Here is a 14,805-nt window from a genome sequence, read left to right on the forward strand (position 1 = left end):
AACTCAGAGATCTGAAAATTTCGTGGGAGTGGTTCTTGTATTATGTCGGAGCTGAAAGGTGGAGCACTATCAAACTCATCGGTGATGCAGGGGTGTGGTTGCGAATTGCTTCAATCCACTGGTCCAACTCTTGGAGCCTCTGCTCGATTTTAGGATCCCGAGCGACACGAGTTGCTGATTGATGAGGAGATCGATGGTCTGGATTTGAATCATGCTTCGATTAGGGACCAAGGGAGTGTTGCCTTCTTGGAACTGGGCTTCCAGGGTGGCGTTGGTGAGCAACATGTCTTTCCGAGATTCGGGACTACTCAGGTGGAGGTGGTGAAACCATTTCGACATGAGATAGCGATGCCGCAGGCTGAAAGATCACTGGAGATGGATCTTGTCACGCCCCCGACCCGAGATTGTGAATCGAGGGTCGCGGCAACCGCCGCATACTTATGAAGAACTCTCTCCATAAGCATGCAAGGCATCTCATCACGATATCAATGCATCACAGCGGAATAAATTCAAATATTTATTATTCAACTCTAATTCAAGTAATTAAAATAAATATCTTACATCTAATAAAATTTTTGCTAAAAATAAAATAATAGGTCTAGGTTCAATGAAGTTGACAATGCTAAATCTCGCCTCTAAAAGCTCTATCCCAATATTTCTTCCCACGCTTGAAATTAATTATCTGAATCTGAAAAATAGAAAGAAAAGTAATGAGCTAGACAGCCCAGTAAGTAACAAGTATCTCTACCAGATATTTCAGATATTATATAATTTTCAAGAATAATGCTGCAAATAAACATAAAAATATATTTCATGCTGATTTAATATAAATCAAATATTTTCAAATATTCACATATAATATAATTATAAATCTGATTCGATTCAAAACACTCGTAACTCAACAGGCTTGACTATGACCAACGTTTAACCCCCATTGACGGGGTCCACAGAATACCAGCGCACAACCCCCACTGGCAGGGTCCACAAATACCAGCGCACAACCCCCACTGACAGGGTCCACAAACACCAGCGCACAACCCCCACTAGCAGGGTCCACTGAGTACCAACGTATAATCCCCATTGGCGGGGCTCACTGAAACATAGTTAGGCTGAGAGCATAAATTCGATTTGTATCAAAATACTTTGTATTATAATATATCATAATTTTCCACTAAACATGTGCATAAATCGACGTACCATAATATTTCAAAAGCACTTTTCTTTCAAAACATAATTTCATAAATCATGCATAATTTCAAAAAATAATTATTTATTTTCAGAATAAATATGGAATATCTTGAGAAGATGATTCATTACTTACTTTTCACGGAGCACTGAATGAACAGATCGACTAACTTCTAGGAGATTCTTCCGTGCCTATTATCCAAAATTATATTTTTACATTAATTTGAATTCAAAATTAAATTTAACAAATCCCAAAATCAAAATCTCACTTAAAATCAGACTCTTCCCTATACTCAATCAAGATCATCAATGAAGCCTTCCACTTCGCTAATCCTAGAGGAATAACTTTAGAGAGAGAAAAAAATCCATCAAGAGAGAGAAATATCCTAGAGAGAGAAAATTCTAGAGAGAGAAAGTAGAGAGAGAAAGTTCAATTCCAGAGAGAGAAGTCAGGGTTCAGACTGAAAGAAGAGAGAGAAACTCTCTCTCATCATTTTATTTTATTTTATTTTATTTTATTATTTATTTATTTATTTATTTATTTGTTCATATATATATATATAAATATATATATATATATATTTTTATTATTATTATTATTATTATTTTCTTTTCTTTTCTTTTCTTTTCTTTTTCTCTTTTTTTTTTTTCTTTTTCTTCTTTTTCTTTTCTTTTCTTTTCTTCTTTTTCTTCTTTTCTTTTCTTTTTCTTTTCTTTTCTTTTTTTCTTCTTCTTCTTCTTCTTGGCTCTTCCCGCGCCGGAACAGGGGACCGGCGTCCCCTCTTTTGCCAGGCCATTCAGGCCACGGCCGCCGCAGCGGAGGCCGGCGGCCGACGGAGGCCACTCCCCCGATCACGGAGGAGCGTGGCCGGCGATCGATTTCGATCGCCGGTGCCGGAAAAAATCCACGGAAAAGAGACCAAAACAGAGGTCTCTTTCTCCAACCGGAAATCGGCGACTCTCATCGCCGGCAGCCGCGCACAAGAGCACGGAAAGAAGGGGAAGGAAGAGAGGAAAAGGAGAGAAGCTTATCTTGATCTCCGGTGACTTCGTCGGAGAGCAGTCACGGCGAAGACAAGGTGGTGTCCGCGGCTCTATTTCGAAAAAATCGGAGAGAAGGAGAGAGGGAAGAGGCCGATGTCCGGTCTCAAAGAAGAAGGGTATTCTTATAGGGGGCCCTAGGACTCCGAGGGGTCCTAGGAGTCCTGATCTAGCCCGGATCTCGTCGGAGAAGAAGACTCCTATCGGGAGTCTTCTTTCCGATTTTGAATTCCTCTGTTGTTGTTTTTTTTTTTTTTTTTTTTTTTTTTTTTGAGCTTTTATGGGCTGAATTAAGTTTTGGACTATAACAGATCGAGTACAGATCGTGTCATAAGAGATGATGGAGGAACCATCTGCATCGTAGGTGGTGGTGCCTGCCCCACGGGAGGTTGCGCAGGAGTAAGAGTGTAATAGTTTTGTTATATTTTGCCTTGTGCTGTAAGGGTGTGTTGGGCTGGGGGGTGCCTTGTAATAGTTCTGTTACTTTTTGTTGGGGGCCTCCTGCTGTATGTAAGCTTTATATTATGTTAATAGAGCTCTGCTCCTTATCTTTTACCCAAAAAAAAAAAAAAAAAACATATGAAACTTTTAATATATGTTTAAATTGGATATTTTTAACAACCTGCTTTAATCCAAACTTCTTAGATGCCATGATCGCTGCGGCAGCAAGCGTCATCTCCTTCGTCTCCATGGCTGTGAATTGCTCGAGTAGCAACTATCATCTCCTTTATTATATAAAGTATTTGCAGACTCATTCTTCCAATGATCTTCACTTTCTTGATCCTTAAGGTTCTTCTTCCTTTGCTTATGGATTCTTGATATAATATGAACTAACAACCACTGTCCTTCTGTATGTCGAAGCAATCATGCATCACATCTACAAATTGATCATAGGCATGGGTATTGAATCATGAACTATGCATCGTCATCATGTGGCTTCTGCATTGGAATCTTTAATGATAGAATTTTTATCAATCCATCATGCAAAAGGTGGTGGAATGCTCTGAAACCGTCGATCATAATAAATTGGATTCGATCATCTCGATCTCAAGGGGTCCCTATTACGGTGGACCCGCAAGCTACCATTTAACCGGTGTCAAAAGAGGGAAAGGAGATCCTCTTAAACGGGGCAAAAAAAAAAAAAAAAAAAGGGAAGGAGATAAGGCGAGGGAGCGAAGGATGCACGGAGTATCTCTTCCGTTTTCCTTTGCTTGTGGAGTGCGCTCGTCCTCCATTAGAGCTTCCCCACGCTCATTCCTATGGCCTACTCCCAACGAGGTCTCGCTCTTTCCACCCTTCTCTCCCTCTGAAATCCCTCTGTTTTCTCCTTTAAACCCTAAACCCATGTCGTTGTTTCTTCCAGAACTGTATAATCTTTTCTGTTGTTCTTCGCTTTTTAACAGAGGAGGAAAGTTCGGTGCGCACTCATCACTGCCCAGTTTGAGCTCAAGCGTCCTCCATATCCGTTAGTATGGCTTCTACTCCCAACTCCAATATTGTATCCCTCTTAATATTGTGACGTTTTCCCCTTCATTTGGTTGGTTGTAGGACTCGTTGGAGCCGCACATGAGCCGGAAGACGGTGGAGCATCATTGGGGGAGGCATCACCGGAGCCATGTGGACGGCCTCAACGCCCAAATTGCGGGGACCCAACTGGAAGAGATGGAACTGGAGGACGTTGTCATCGCCTCCTACAACAAGGGAAGCCCTCTACCTCCATTCGTCCATGCAGCCCAGGCGAGTCCTCCGCTCCCATTGCCTTCCTCCATTCGTCCATGCAGCCAAGGGAAGAGATGGAGCTGGAAGTGATGGAGCGTTGTCATCGCTTTCTCTCTCTCTTTAAAATGCTTGATACATGCTTGTCATTTTGCGTCTCAGTATCTATGCTTCGATTATTTAAGATAGATCTCTGAGCTAGTTCAATAGGGATGGCTTTCTTGCTTATATATTAGTTTCGAGATTTAAGATAAAATCTCATTTCTGTGTACATTTTGTTCCTCGTTTTCTTCATTTTGGTGGCGGTGAGCTTTGTTTCGTGTTGATTCAATTGCAGGTCTGGAATCATGACTTTTTCTGGCAATCCATGAAACCAGGTGGTGGAGGGAAGCCATCTGGGAAGCTTATGGAATTGATCGAGAGGGACTTTGGTTCGTTCGAGAGAATGCTGAAGGAGTTCAGAGAAGCTGCATCGGCACAGTTTGGTTCTGGTTGGGCTTGGCTTGCGTGTGAGGAGAACCTTTTCTCTGTTTCTTTATCTTATCCGACTTAAACATACTTCTTGATTGGTTTCTTCCTAATTTCCTTTCCATTCCCTTCAGACAAGGCGAATAGGTTAGATGTGGGGAATGCTGTTAATCCTTGTCCCTCCGAGAAGGACAACAAGCTTGTGATAGCTAAGACTCCTAATGCTGTGAATCCTTTGGTTTGGGATTATTCAGTAAGCACATTGCTGCAGACGCTTTCTAGTTTCCACTTAGCTTCTCATCTGCTGTCTTTCCATTTCCTTGCACATTCCAATAGTGTTTGCCTAACCTGTTCTTCATACCATGGCTGATCGCTTGAAAATTAGAACAGCCTACAATATCAACTAGGCTTCTGCTATTGCACCTTGGTCGGGCATGTTACTAGCTTAATTGAGAGGATTCTCTATGCCATATTAAGTCATATGATGCATTTCAATGCTATATTGGATTTTACACTGCTAAATGATTTATAAGATAAATTATTTTCATTATCAGAAGCATATCCTCGTTATTTTCATTATCAGAAGCACCTTTGCCATGCTTATGCCTAGTATTTCTTCTGCAACCCACTCAGGATAATCTAAACTGAAGTCTGAGAAGCTTCTTGATATAAGGTGTTCTAGTACAGAATATGACTATTAATGAAATTCATTCAGCTGAATACATGGAAACATCATCTTGGCCTGAATGAAGGATCAATACTAAAGCCTTTCTCTCCCACTCTAGTCTAACATAAACTCGTCCCGTGCATTCTCTTGGTCTGTGGAAATCGCTCATGGATACTTCATTTTCTCCACAATTTGTTTTAATGGTTACTAAGTAGGTAAATGACATTTATTATTATTCCAAATAAAGCCATGTCTGTTCATTATGGTTGTCGAATTTTTTTTTTTTTTTTTTAAATCTTTCTTCTAGTACTTTGTCCAACAGCAATATTATGGTTTATTAATGATCAAGTTGTATGACATTCAAATGCTTTTCGTCACCTTTCACTTTTAAAAATGAATGCCGAATATTTCTACAACCACATGGCATCATCTTTATTTTTACCGTTGGAGCTTTACTCCTAATGATTGCCTACCAACTTGGTATCAACTCTCCACTGTTTCCTCCAAGGATTGGCCTCAACAGTGGGAATTTTTGGTTGGAAATAATATGTTTGGACTCTGAATGAAACATTCTTTGAGAAGGCATGAAGTTAGATGAAAATTTACCACATTTCTATTAGGATTTGACGCCTCGAGATTCAGTCCACATTGAGCCTACAGCGAGGTTCGCGGAGAAAAATGGAGTCCAACGAGACCAAGATCACCTGAAACGGAGCTCGGATGGAGGAGAGACGAGCTTTTGAAGTCGGCACAAGATTCGAGGTGGCGGAGGACCACCGGCGGCCGGCGGCGGGCGGCAGCGGTGCGGCCGCAGGTGGTGGCGCACGGGACGCGCGACTCAGGCCTGTGCGGGACGCGTGACCCACGCGGGCGGGCGGCCCAGGCGGGCACGCGGCCCAGCCTGGCGCGCGGTCCAGGTGCGCGCAGGCCCGCGCGTGGGAGCGGGCCGGCCCAAGCGGCCTGCTGGCCCTTTGCCCCGGTCCACCGTGGACCGGACGGTCCACCGTGGACCGGGCGGTCCACCGTGGACCGGGCGGTCCACCGTGGACCGTGCGGTCCACGACGGGGCCTGTGGACCGCGTGGGCGTTTGCCACGTGTTTCTCGCGGTCCACGGCACTATTTTGTGGACCGAAGCGCGGTCTGAGGGCATGGGTGGCTCCCGGTCTTGATCCGACGGTCCAGGGGTTATCTGACTTTGTTTAGGACTTCTAATCCATCTCTAAATAGGTTTTAAACCTCTGTTTAACCCTTAAAAAGGGCCTTGTGACGAACAGTGAAGCAGGTGGTTCGGTTTTTTGCGCCGTACGAAGCCCGTACGGAACCCAAGAGAAGAGAGAGACGGAAGCGCTGAGAGAGAAGGAGCAGGAGGCTCCTGGACAGTGGTCGTCAGGCACTTCAGGGATTCAGGGGGTCTTCCAAGAGAGAGAGCTTTTGTGAGGGGAACTTCTAGTGAGAGAGAATTGGGTGTACAAGGGTTGAGGGTGAGGTCTCCTCTTGTAAAATTTTTTTTTCATAGTGAAGTTTGCATGTCCCGTGGAGGCGAGCCCTTTTGTGGCTGATCCACGTATTTTGATTGTTTTTCTTTTGTTTTGTTTCTTCTTTCTTCTTGCTGCATCACGTGGTACTGAAAGGATCTTGGGAGGTGGTGTCCTGGTCAGACATCCACCCAACAAGTGGTATCAGAGCAAGGCGGTACAAGGACGCAGATTGCAGTGGTGGTGAGCAAGACTGAAGATGGAGAAGACAGGAACAATCAAGATGGAGATCAACAAGTTTGATGGTAAAAGCAATTTCTCCTTGTGGCAGGCAAGGGTGAAGGACGTGCTCATCCAACAGGGGTTGATCGAAGCTCTCTTGTGCGATGAGAAGCCGACCACCATGGAGGTGCGGGATTGGAAACGGCTACAGATGCAGGCGGTGAGTACCATCCGCATGTATCTGGCGGATGAGGTGGTGATCCATGTGCTGAGCGAGACTTTCCCGACGGTACTGTGGTCGAAGCTCGAGGAGTTATACATGGCAAAGTCTCTCACCAACACACTTTTCCTCTGGAGGCAGTTTTACCAACTGCGGATGACTGAGGGACAGAGCGTGCAGGAATATCTGAGCCATTTCCAGAAGATTCTCACCGACCTCCTCAGCGTTAGCGAGAACGTTGAGGAGAAGACCAGGGCGCTGGTTTTGCTGGCATCACTTTCCCCTTCGTACGAGTCCTTGGTGACTGCTCTTCTAGTGGGGAAAAGCACCATCAAGATGGATGAGATCACCGCGGCGATACTCCAGAACGAGGTTCTCAAGAGGGAGAACCCAGCATCGAGCTCAGGTGGCGGTAGCTCAGCTTTGGTGGCTTCTGGAGGAGCAAGAGGCGGTAGACGGAGCGACAGGAGATCGCAACGAGGGTGGTCCAAGTCCAGGAGGGACTTGAGCAAAATCAGGTGTTACCGGTGTGAGGAGTTGGGGCATCTAGCCAGAGATTGCCCTCAACTTAAAAATCGGATGGTGGCTGCTGCAGCGACGGTCGGCAGCGATTCAGATGGAGATGTCCTGGAGATATCTGACGAGGTATCTATTTCTTTCCAGCAGTGGATATTAGATTCTGCATGCCCCTATCATGTATGTTGCAGAGAGAAGCAGTTTGACTCCCTGGAGAATAGTGAGGACACTGTATATCTGCCGGATGGATCGAGCTGTGCGATCAGAGGCATTGGGACGGTCAGCTGGAGGACACATGACGGTGCAGTGAGAAGTTTGGGGGAGGTCCGATACATACCCGATTTCAGGCGGAATCTTATCTCACTTAGCAGACTGGATTCAAGAGGCTACAGGACGGTAGCTGGTGGAGGAATCCTGAGGATGTTACGCAGCGATAGGATTATGCTGGAGGGGAAGAAGGGGAGCAGAGGACATTATTATCTGGCAGGGAGCCCAGTGCGAGGTGGAGCTTCGGGAGCCAGGTGGAGCTCAGAGCAAGGTGGAGCTCCAGGAGGCGGATCGGGCACGAGACAGGAGACTCAGGAGGACGAGAGGCGACGTCGCAAGGTGAGATTCCTATTGCCGCAGGACGATGCCCCGAGCAGGTCTCAGGTCAGGAGGAGCACAGCATACGATGGAGATGGGATTGAGCAGCCTGGCTCGACTCCCATGTTTGCCCATCCATGATCAGCAGGCGATTACCCCAGGGCATGGGGGCGAGGAGATCCAGAAACTCTTGGAGTTTGGAGGAGGTCGAATATCGAGTCGAGGTGGAGATTGTTAGGATTTGATATCTCGAGATTCAGCCCACATTGAGTCCACAGCGAGGTTCGCGACGAAAAAACGGAGTCCAACGAGACCAAGATCACCTGAAACGGAGTTCGGATGGAGGAGATACGAGCTTTTGAAGTCGGCACGAGATTCGAGGCGGCAGAGGACCACCGGTGGCTGGCGGCAGCGGCGCGGCCGCAGGCGGCGGCGCGCGGGACGCGCGACCCATGCGGGCGGGCGGCCCAGGCAGGCGCGCGGCCCAGGCGCGCGCAGGCCTGCGCACGGGAGCGAGCCGGCCCAGGCGGCCTGTTGGCCCTTTGCCCCGGTCCACGGCTGGGCCTGTGGACCGCGTGGGCATTTCCCACGCGTTTCTCGCAGTCCACGGCACTATTTCGTGGACCAGAGCGCGATCTGAGGGCGTGGGTGGCTCCCGATCTTGATCCGACGGTTCAGAAGTTATCTGGCTTTGTTTAGGACTTCTAATCCATCTCTAAATAGGTTTTAAACCTCTGTTTAACCCTTAAAAAGGGCCCTGTGACGAACAGTGAAGCAGGTGGTTCGGTTTTTTGTGCCGTACGAAGCTCGTACGGAACCCAAGAGAAGAGAGAGGCGGAAGCGTTGAGAGAGAAGGAGCAGGAGGCTCCTGGACAGCGGTCGCCAGGCACTTCAGGGGTTCAGGGGGTCTTCCAAGAGAGAGAGAGTTTTTGTGAGGGGAACTTCTAGTGAGAGAGAATTGGGTGTACAAGGGTTGAGGGTGAGATCTCCTCTTGTAAATTTTTTTTTTCATAGTGAAGTTTGCATGTCCCATGGAGGCGAGCCCTTTTGTGGCTGATCTACGTATTTTGATTGTTTTTCTTTTATTTTGTTTCTTTTTTCTTCCTGCTGCATCGCGTGGTACTGAAAGGATCTTGCAAGGTGGTGTCCTGGCCAGACATCCACCCAATAATTTCAAGCTCTCTCTGTCTTGAAGTCTCTTGTGGCTGAAAGCCTGAAACTGATAGGGCACTGAGAATAATTCGTCTGTTTTAGCAACACTTTTTTGGGAGCCTATGCCAAGAGAACCAAGCTTTTTTTTTTTTTTAAATGATATTCATTTTTATTTGACAGTTTTCCATAGTTAATCTCTCTACCTGATATGGCAAACAAACTGATGAATCGTGATGAAGCTCTGGAGTCGGTTTATATACCATGTATAAGATGAAGATCTGTTGAGTCATAATAAACTATGTCCTGAGTTCATGATGGAATCACATCATAACAGCTTTGTTTCTTGTGATGAGCAGCTAAAAGAGATCAATGGCCAATTGATATGGATTTATTGAAGGTATAGTTGCATGCCATTAATTTTTACATGTTCAAAGCTTGAAATGGCAACAAGTTTTTGCATCACTGTTCTTAAATGTCAACAATTTCTGTACTTCTATATATGCATGAGTAAATGTGTAGACGATATAAGAATAGAGATTTTCCATGTCGGACTGATACTTCAGAAGTGCTCATCTTGGATTTACCTTGAGTAGGGTGGTCATTGTTATACAGTGCGAGTCCAATTGGACAAGCTTTTAGATTTGTTCATCTCAATACTGTAGCGTAATGAATGTTGACTGGATAAGTAAACGAGCAGATAACATGTGAATAGAGTTTTTCCATTCCTTATGGATCTCGTAGATATTCATCTTGTATCTACCTTGAGTAGCGCTCAAAATTCAACATAGCAATAGGCTGGTAGGACAAGCTTGCACATTTCCCAAAGATATCTCGATCGGTACAAGTTTTGGTTGTATATGTTGAATCCTTGGATTGCAGAGGAATTTTGTTGATGAAAGCAATAACTTTTTTTTTTCCTGAGCCGTCCATTTAAATAGATTTTGTTTAGTCAGTTTTGCTTATTGTACCCTAAGATGTTTGCCAGGGAATAGCCCATTAATTAACTACCTAAAACTTTTTGAAGACTTGTATGTGCCTATCTAGGAGGAACATTTGTTGAACTTTAAATTTAAGCTTTGTTGCATATTCTTTTGACAATACATTTTATCCATTGACGAATTTTAGTGTTGCAACTATTGGCGTTGCTGATATTGCTTTATCAGTAGAGGATCTCATTAGAGTTTGTTGCCTTGTTACAGCCTCTCCTTGCAATTGATGTTTGGGAGGTAAGTGATTTTTCTTTTCCTTCTTTCTTTCTTTGTTTTTTTCTTGAAGTTATATTCTGGCTGATGAAGAGCATGTACTGATCTATTGTTAATGTTCCCATGCAAATTTTCTGTCTGTGCAGCATGCTTACTACCTTGACTATGAGGTTAGCTTCCGTCAATAGCATACATTCATATGACTGTCAAACTAGGGCAATATATGTTGCAATATGTTCCCTAATTTGTCTGTGACATTTTGCAGAATCGGAGAGCTGATTATGTGTCCATTTTTATTGAGAAGCTTGTTTCATGGGACATTGTTAGCTCAAGGCTTGACATAGCAATGGCTCGAGCTGCAGAGAGAGCAAGAGAAGACGAGAGGAGAAGACAAGAAGACGATGTAGAAATCACCAACAGTGAGGCTGTGGAGATGTATGTGGACAGCGACAATAATTCAGAGTCTGAATGAAAGAAACCATCTTGTTTACTTTTACCATATGCCAAGTTAGTTAAGCAAAACCAACGGTGAGTTCAATTATACTTGGTAGCTTAATGAAATGTATCGGCAAGATTGTTGAGATGTTGCTTCAGTGCCACTTGTTTTTTGCGTCACACTGATCGAAGTTTATGCATCTCTCAGGGGTAGGGAGCATATCTAGTGTTTGAGCAGAGCATTAAAGCGAATCAAAGCCATTTCAGTCTAATGAAAAGAAGCCTAGTTTTGAAACATCCTCTACCCTCGTTTCGAAAGGAAAACCAGGAGCACATGAAAGGTCCATAGATAGGAAGCCATAATCTCCCGACTCCACCAATCCTCAGTGTCTCTGCATTTTAAATGCGTATCGGGGTTCCTTCTGATATTCCACTCCAGTATGCGAAGGCAAGCTGGGAAAATAAAATAAGAGATGGTAAAAAGATGCTGAACTTTGAGCTAAACTCTGATCGTATTTGGTTAATAAAGTAGCACCGTCTCTTCCGGTAGGAGCACTTCCTTTCCTACTTATTATTGTGTGCATTGTGATCATCAAGCAAAGCATGTAGTCTCCGTAATGGTTACTCCAAAATCGAGTTGAGGAGGGGCGGCTTTTCGTGATAATTTAACTAATGAGCGCACAAGTCGAACTTTGGACATTACCTTGGCGCTTCCATCTGAAAAGAGTTCTTGAATCCGGTAACTGAGTCTAAATGCGAGTTGATTGTTCTATATCTGAATAATGGAGCTTGTTGCATGATACCCTTCCCTTAAGCTGCCATCGGTGGAGACCTGAAGTCATTGTTGCCAAGTCATTATTAAGAAATCACCCTTGCAATCCGTCGTAGCTAATGAGCACAGAGATCGCACCGACCGACCATGCTTTGTGGCGTCGAGGTTTCTGCGGGATTCCACCTACCAAAATCCATTATTTATTTGTTTATTTGACAGTAGCACCCGCACAACCAACTCGCGATTCAAAGTTATACATCGTTGAGCAACCCGGCTTAAGGAGGTGCGAGCGTGGTACACGAGGACCTCCGAGGGAAATCTAGAGGAGTACCGCATCAACAAAGCTTGAATTTTTTTGAAAAGGAATAACATGATTTCTACCTCAAAAATCTATTTACAATATTTTTATAATTCGACTTAGCACGATCCGATACCTCAATAATCTATTTACAATGTGTCGGATTCCCTTGTGCTGACTTCTTAGTCCTCAAATACAGAATCATTATAACAAGCTGCAAAATATGTGCATTTTATATCATGACATGGTGCTACCCCTTCCAACTCTCATAGCGTGTTTTACCTTTGCATACAGCAGCATCCGCATGTGACGGCACGATAAGCTTCCGATCTACCGGAATCCGAAGATTTGCATCTGGATAACTGCGTTAAATAAATAAATAAATCACAAGAAAGAAGCTGGAAACAGTTACCATTTCAAATTACCTTAGAACACGCCCGCTGAAACAACGAGCATCTCAAAATCTCTCCAGTCACCGGATATGATGGTGCAAAATTCCATAACCAGTGAATTTAACATTAAGAACCAGAATATGCCTCACACCTTATTACCATATCCTGCTACTAAAGGAAATAGGCATCCATTTCTTAAAACCACTAAAGTGGGGGTAGATTATAGTACGAAACAGTAGGAATGTCATTAACAAACCATGCGCTTAGCCAATGTAAAAGAACAAGTTGCATGTAACAGAGATCTGTAGCAAAATATGATAGGGGGAAAAGAGTCATTAAACTAGAACCTAGCACATGTGATGCGGATGCAATGGGCCTATTGTTGCTGTTGTCGTTGTCTTCAGCGTTGTTCTTATTCTTCTACTAATTATCATTATTACTAATCATCATCCTGTTTCTTTTTTGATATGCACCCATGATAAGGCTTCAGGCTTCAAAGGTGCCAGCTCCACGCTTTTCCATTACATCAGTACAAGTAGATAACCATGGCAATGGACTAGCTAATACAAAAGCCAGGAAGGAAAAAGGCAAGCAGCTCAAGTCTAGAATACTGAAAAATCCAACATGACCAAGAAAAGGAAGATGTTTTCTTCCATGGCAAATGGCAAATGACAAATGAGGAAGGTGTGAGCATTCACGCTAATAAAATGTGAAGAACTAAGGAAAGACATAACCTTTTTGCTACATCTGTTCGGTTAGCTGCAATCATGCGTTTCTTGAAACATTTTCTTCAGGAGCTTGCAGTATAGCTTGAAAAGCTTAAGGGAAAGAATAAAGTTAACTGGAAGGAGGCTTATGTTTCTTTGTACATGAAATCTCGTCACCATTTTCTTTGCAATGTTTATTATGTTCAGAGACAGAGAGTTCAACACCGGGTTAGTATGATATTCATCCCCTGTATTTTGCTACACCTTGCTAATGAAAACTACCGTCCATAAAGGTAGGGGCCAAAATAAACGATGTTCACACTATCACTTACTAGTGTCTAGCATGCGCATTGCACAGACTATCTGAAAGGAAATATTTTTAGAGAGACCGAAATGGAAAGCCAGCGCACATGGACTTCTTTAGCTTTTTCTTTCTTTAAGTTAATCCTCTCTATGTGTGCCATGCGAGGTCCCAAAGTCTAACAGGCGTGCTGGAAGAGAGTTATGTATGTAGAAAAGAGACTTATGTCGCTCTAGCCAACATGAAACAATTCTAGAAGTTGTAACATATAAAGTTAGACAACAAGCAAACATCTTGAAATTCTAATATCCACAATTTTAATATGTTAATATCCATTATTTTAGTAACTAATAATTGATAATTCATATCACAGATATATCATAGATACAGGAATTACGATATCATCTCATCATGCCACGTCAAGGAATGATTAAAGAAATGCTGTATCCTCCATGCAAATTGAAAGTGTGTTAAGCAACAACAGCTTAAAGCAGAGATTAAGAGGTTTGGCAGAGATTAATATTTCGATTAATATATTTGCGGCCTAAACATCCAGGAGAAAAGATTGTTAAGTTCAAGACTCTTTATTTCAAGACAGTGGTACAAAAAAAGGTCTCAACTTACACCAATTTAATATATTTCAGCCTCATCAAAAAAGCTGATAGAGTGGAGGAACAAACAGATCATATGGATGCACCAAGCCCATATGCATCCAAATTTATTTAGATATTACAGCAAAAGAAGACAGAGAAGGCTACCTACCTCGTGTTGTAGTAGTTCAAGCCTCCAGCTTAGTAATCCTTCTGTCCAACTATCCAAGGCATTCAGTATAATCTTGTTGTTACTTCTGCAGTCATTGTCAAAGCTTTCAATGGATAAGCTATTTTCCAGTTCTATTTTCTTCAGTTCGAGGGAGCAAAAGAAGACAGAGAAGGCTACCTACCTCGTGTTGTAGTAGTTCAAGCCTCCAGCTTAGTAATCCTTCTGTCCAACTATCCAAGGCATTCAGCATAATCTTGTTGTTACTTCTGCACTCATTGTCAAAGCTTTCAATGGATAAGCTATTTTCAAGTTCTATTTTCTTCAGTTCGAGGGTCAGTGTTGGTGCAATGGTAAGGTTGCTCCATTGTAACCTTGTTGTCACAAATTTAAAATATAGAAACAGCCTTATCACATGCCAGGGTAAGGCTGAAGACATCCAATCCTCCCCAAACTCCACAATGGTGGGAGCTTCATGCATGGGGACACCCTTTTTTATTTCTAGTTACCCATTTGTCACGACAAGCAAATAAGATCAAACATGTATTAAGAATTAGTAGGCAAAATAGGACCAACTATTGACTGCTTTCCATCTTTAAGCTAAGCAACATTAGTAAGCCCCATCTGTTCTCTACTGGACTTCTTGCACCACAAACTTTTACACTGATAGATCTTGACATAAAAAGATTTT

General features: G+C 43.4%; 1 protein-coding gene across 2 annotated transcripts; it reads left to right on the plus strand.

Annotated features, from left to right (window-relative positions):
- The first annotated feature begins 3,334 nt into the window (after nucleotides 1-3,334).
- Nucleotides 3,335-11,033, plus strand: LOC105060838 (superoxide dismutase [Fe], chloroplastic). Of its 2 annotated transcripts, none has more exons than XM_010944689.3 (8): nucleotides 3,335-3,504; nucleotides 3,630-3,695; nucleotides 3,775-3,963; nucleotides 4,280-4,451; nucleotides 4,545-4,663; nucleotides 10,448-10,474; nucleotides 10,597-10,620; nucleotides 10,716-11,033. In XM_010944689.3, the coding sequence occupies exons 1-8, from the start codon at nucleotides 3,406-3,408 to the stop codon at nucleotides 10,920-10,922; spliced, it is 903 nt and encodes a 300-aa protein (XP_010942991.1). In that variant the 5' UTR covers nucleotides 3,335-3,405; the 3' UTR covers nucleotides 10,923-11,033. The 2 variants fall into 2 exon arrangements, with proteins under 2 accessions (XP_010942991.1, XP_019701449.1); XM_019845890.3 differs by lacking the exon at nucleotides 4,545-4,663 and adding an exon at nucleotides 9,605-9,645.
- The last annotated feature ends 3,772 nt before the right edge of the window (nucleotides 11,034-14,805 follow it).

Source organism: Elaeis guineensis, chromosome 4, assembly GCF_000442705.2.
Source record: "Elaeis guineensis isolate ETL-2024a chromosome 4, EG11, whole genome shotgun sequence".
Classification (NCBI taxonomy): Eukaryota; Viridiplantae; Streptophyta; class Magnoliopsida; order Arecales; family Arecaceae; genus Elaeis; species Elaeis guineensis.

Bases quoted from the DNA above. Each gene is read 5' to 3' on its own strand.
- LOC105060838 (XM_010944689.3), top strand. From the start codon at position 3,406: ATGCACGGAGTATCTCTTCCGTTTTCCTTTGCTTGTGGAGTGCGCTCG. The intron at 3,505-3,629 runs GTCTCGCTCTTT...GCTTTTTAACAG, and splicing joins TATGGCCTACTCCCAACGAG to AGGAGGAAAGTTCGGTGCGC. The intron at 4,452-4,544 runs GTGAGGAGAACC...CATTCCCTTCAG, and splicing joins TGGTTGGGCTTGGCTTGCGT to ACAAGGCGAATAGGTTAGAT.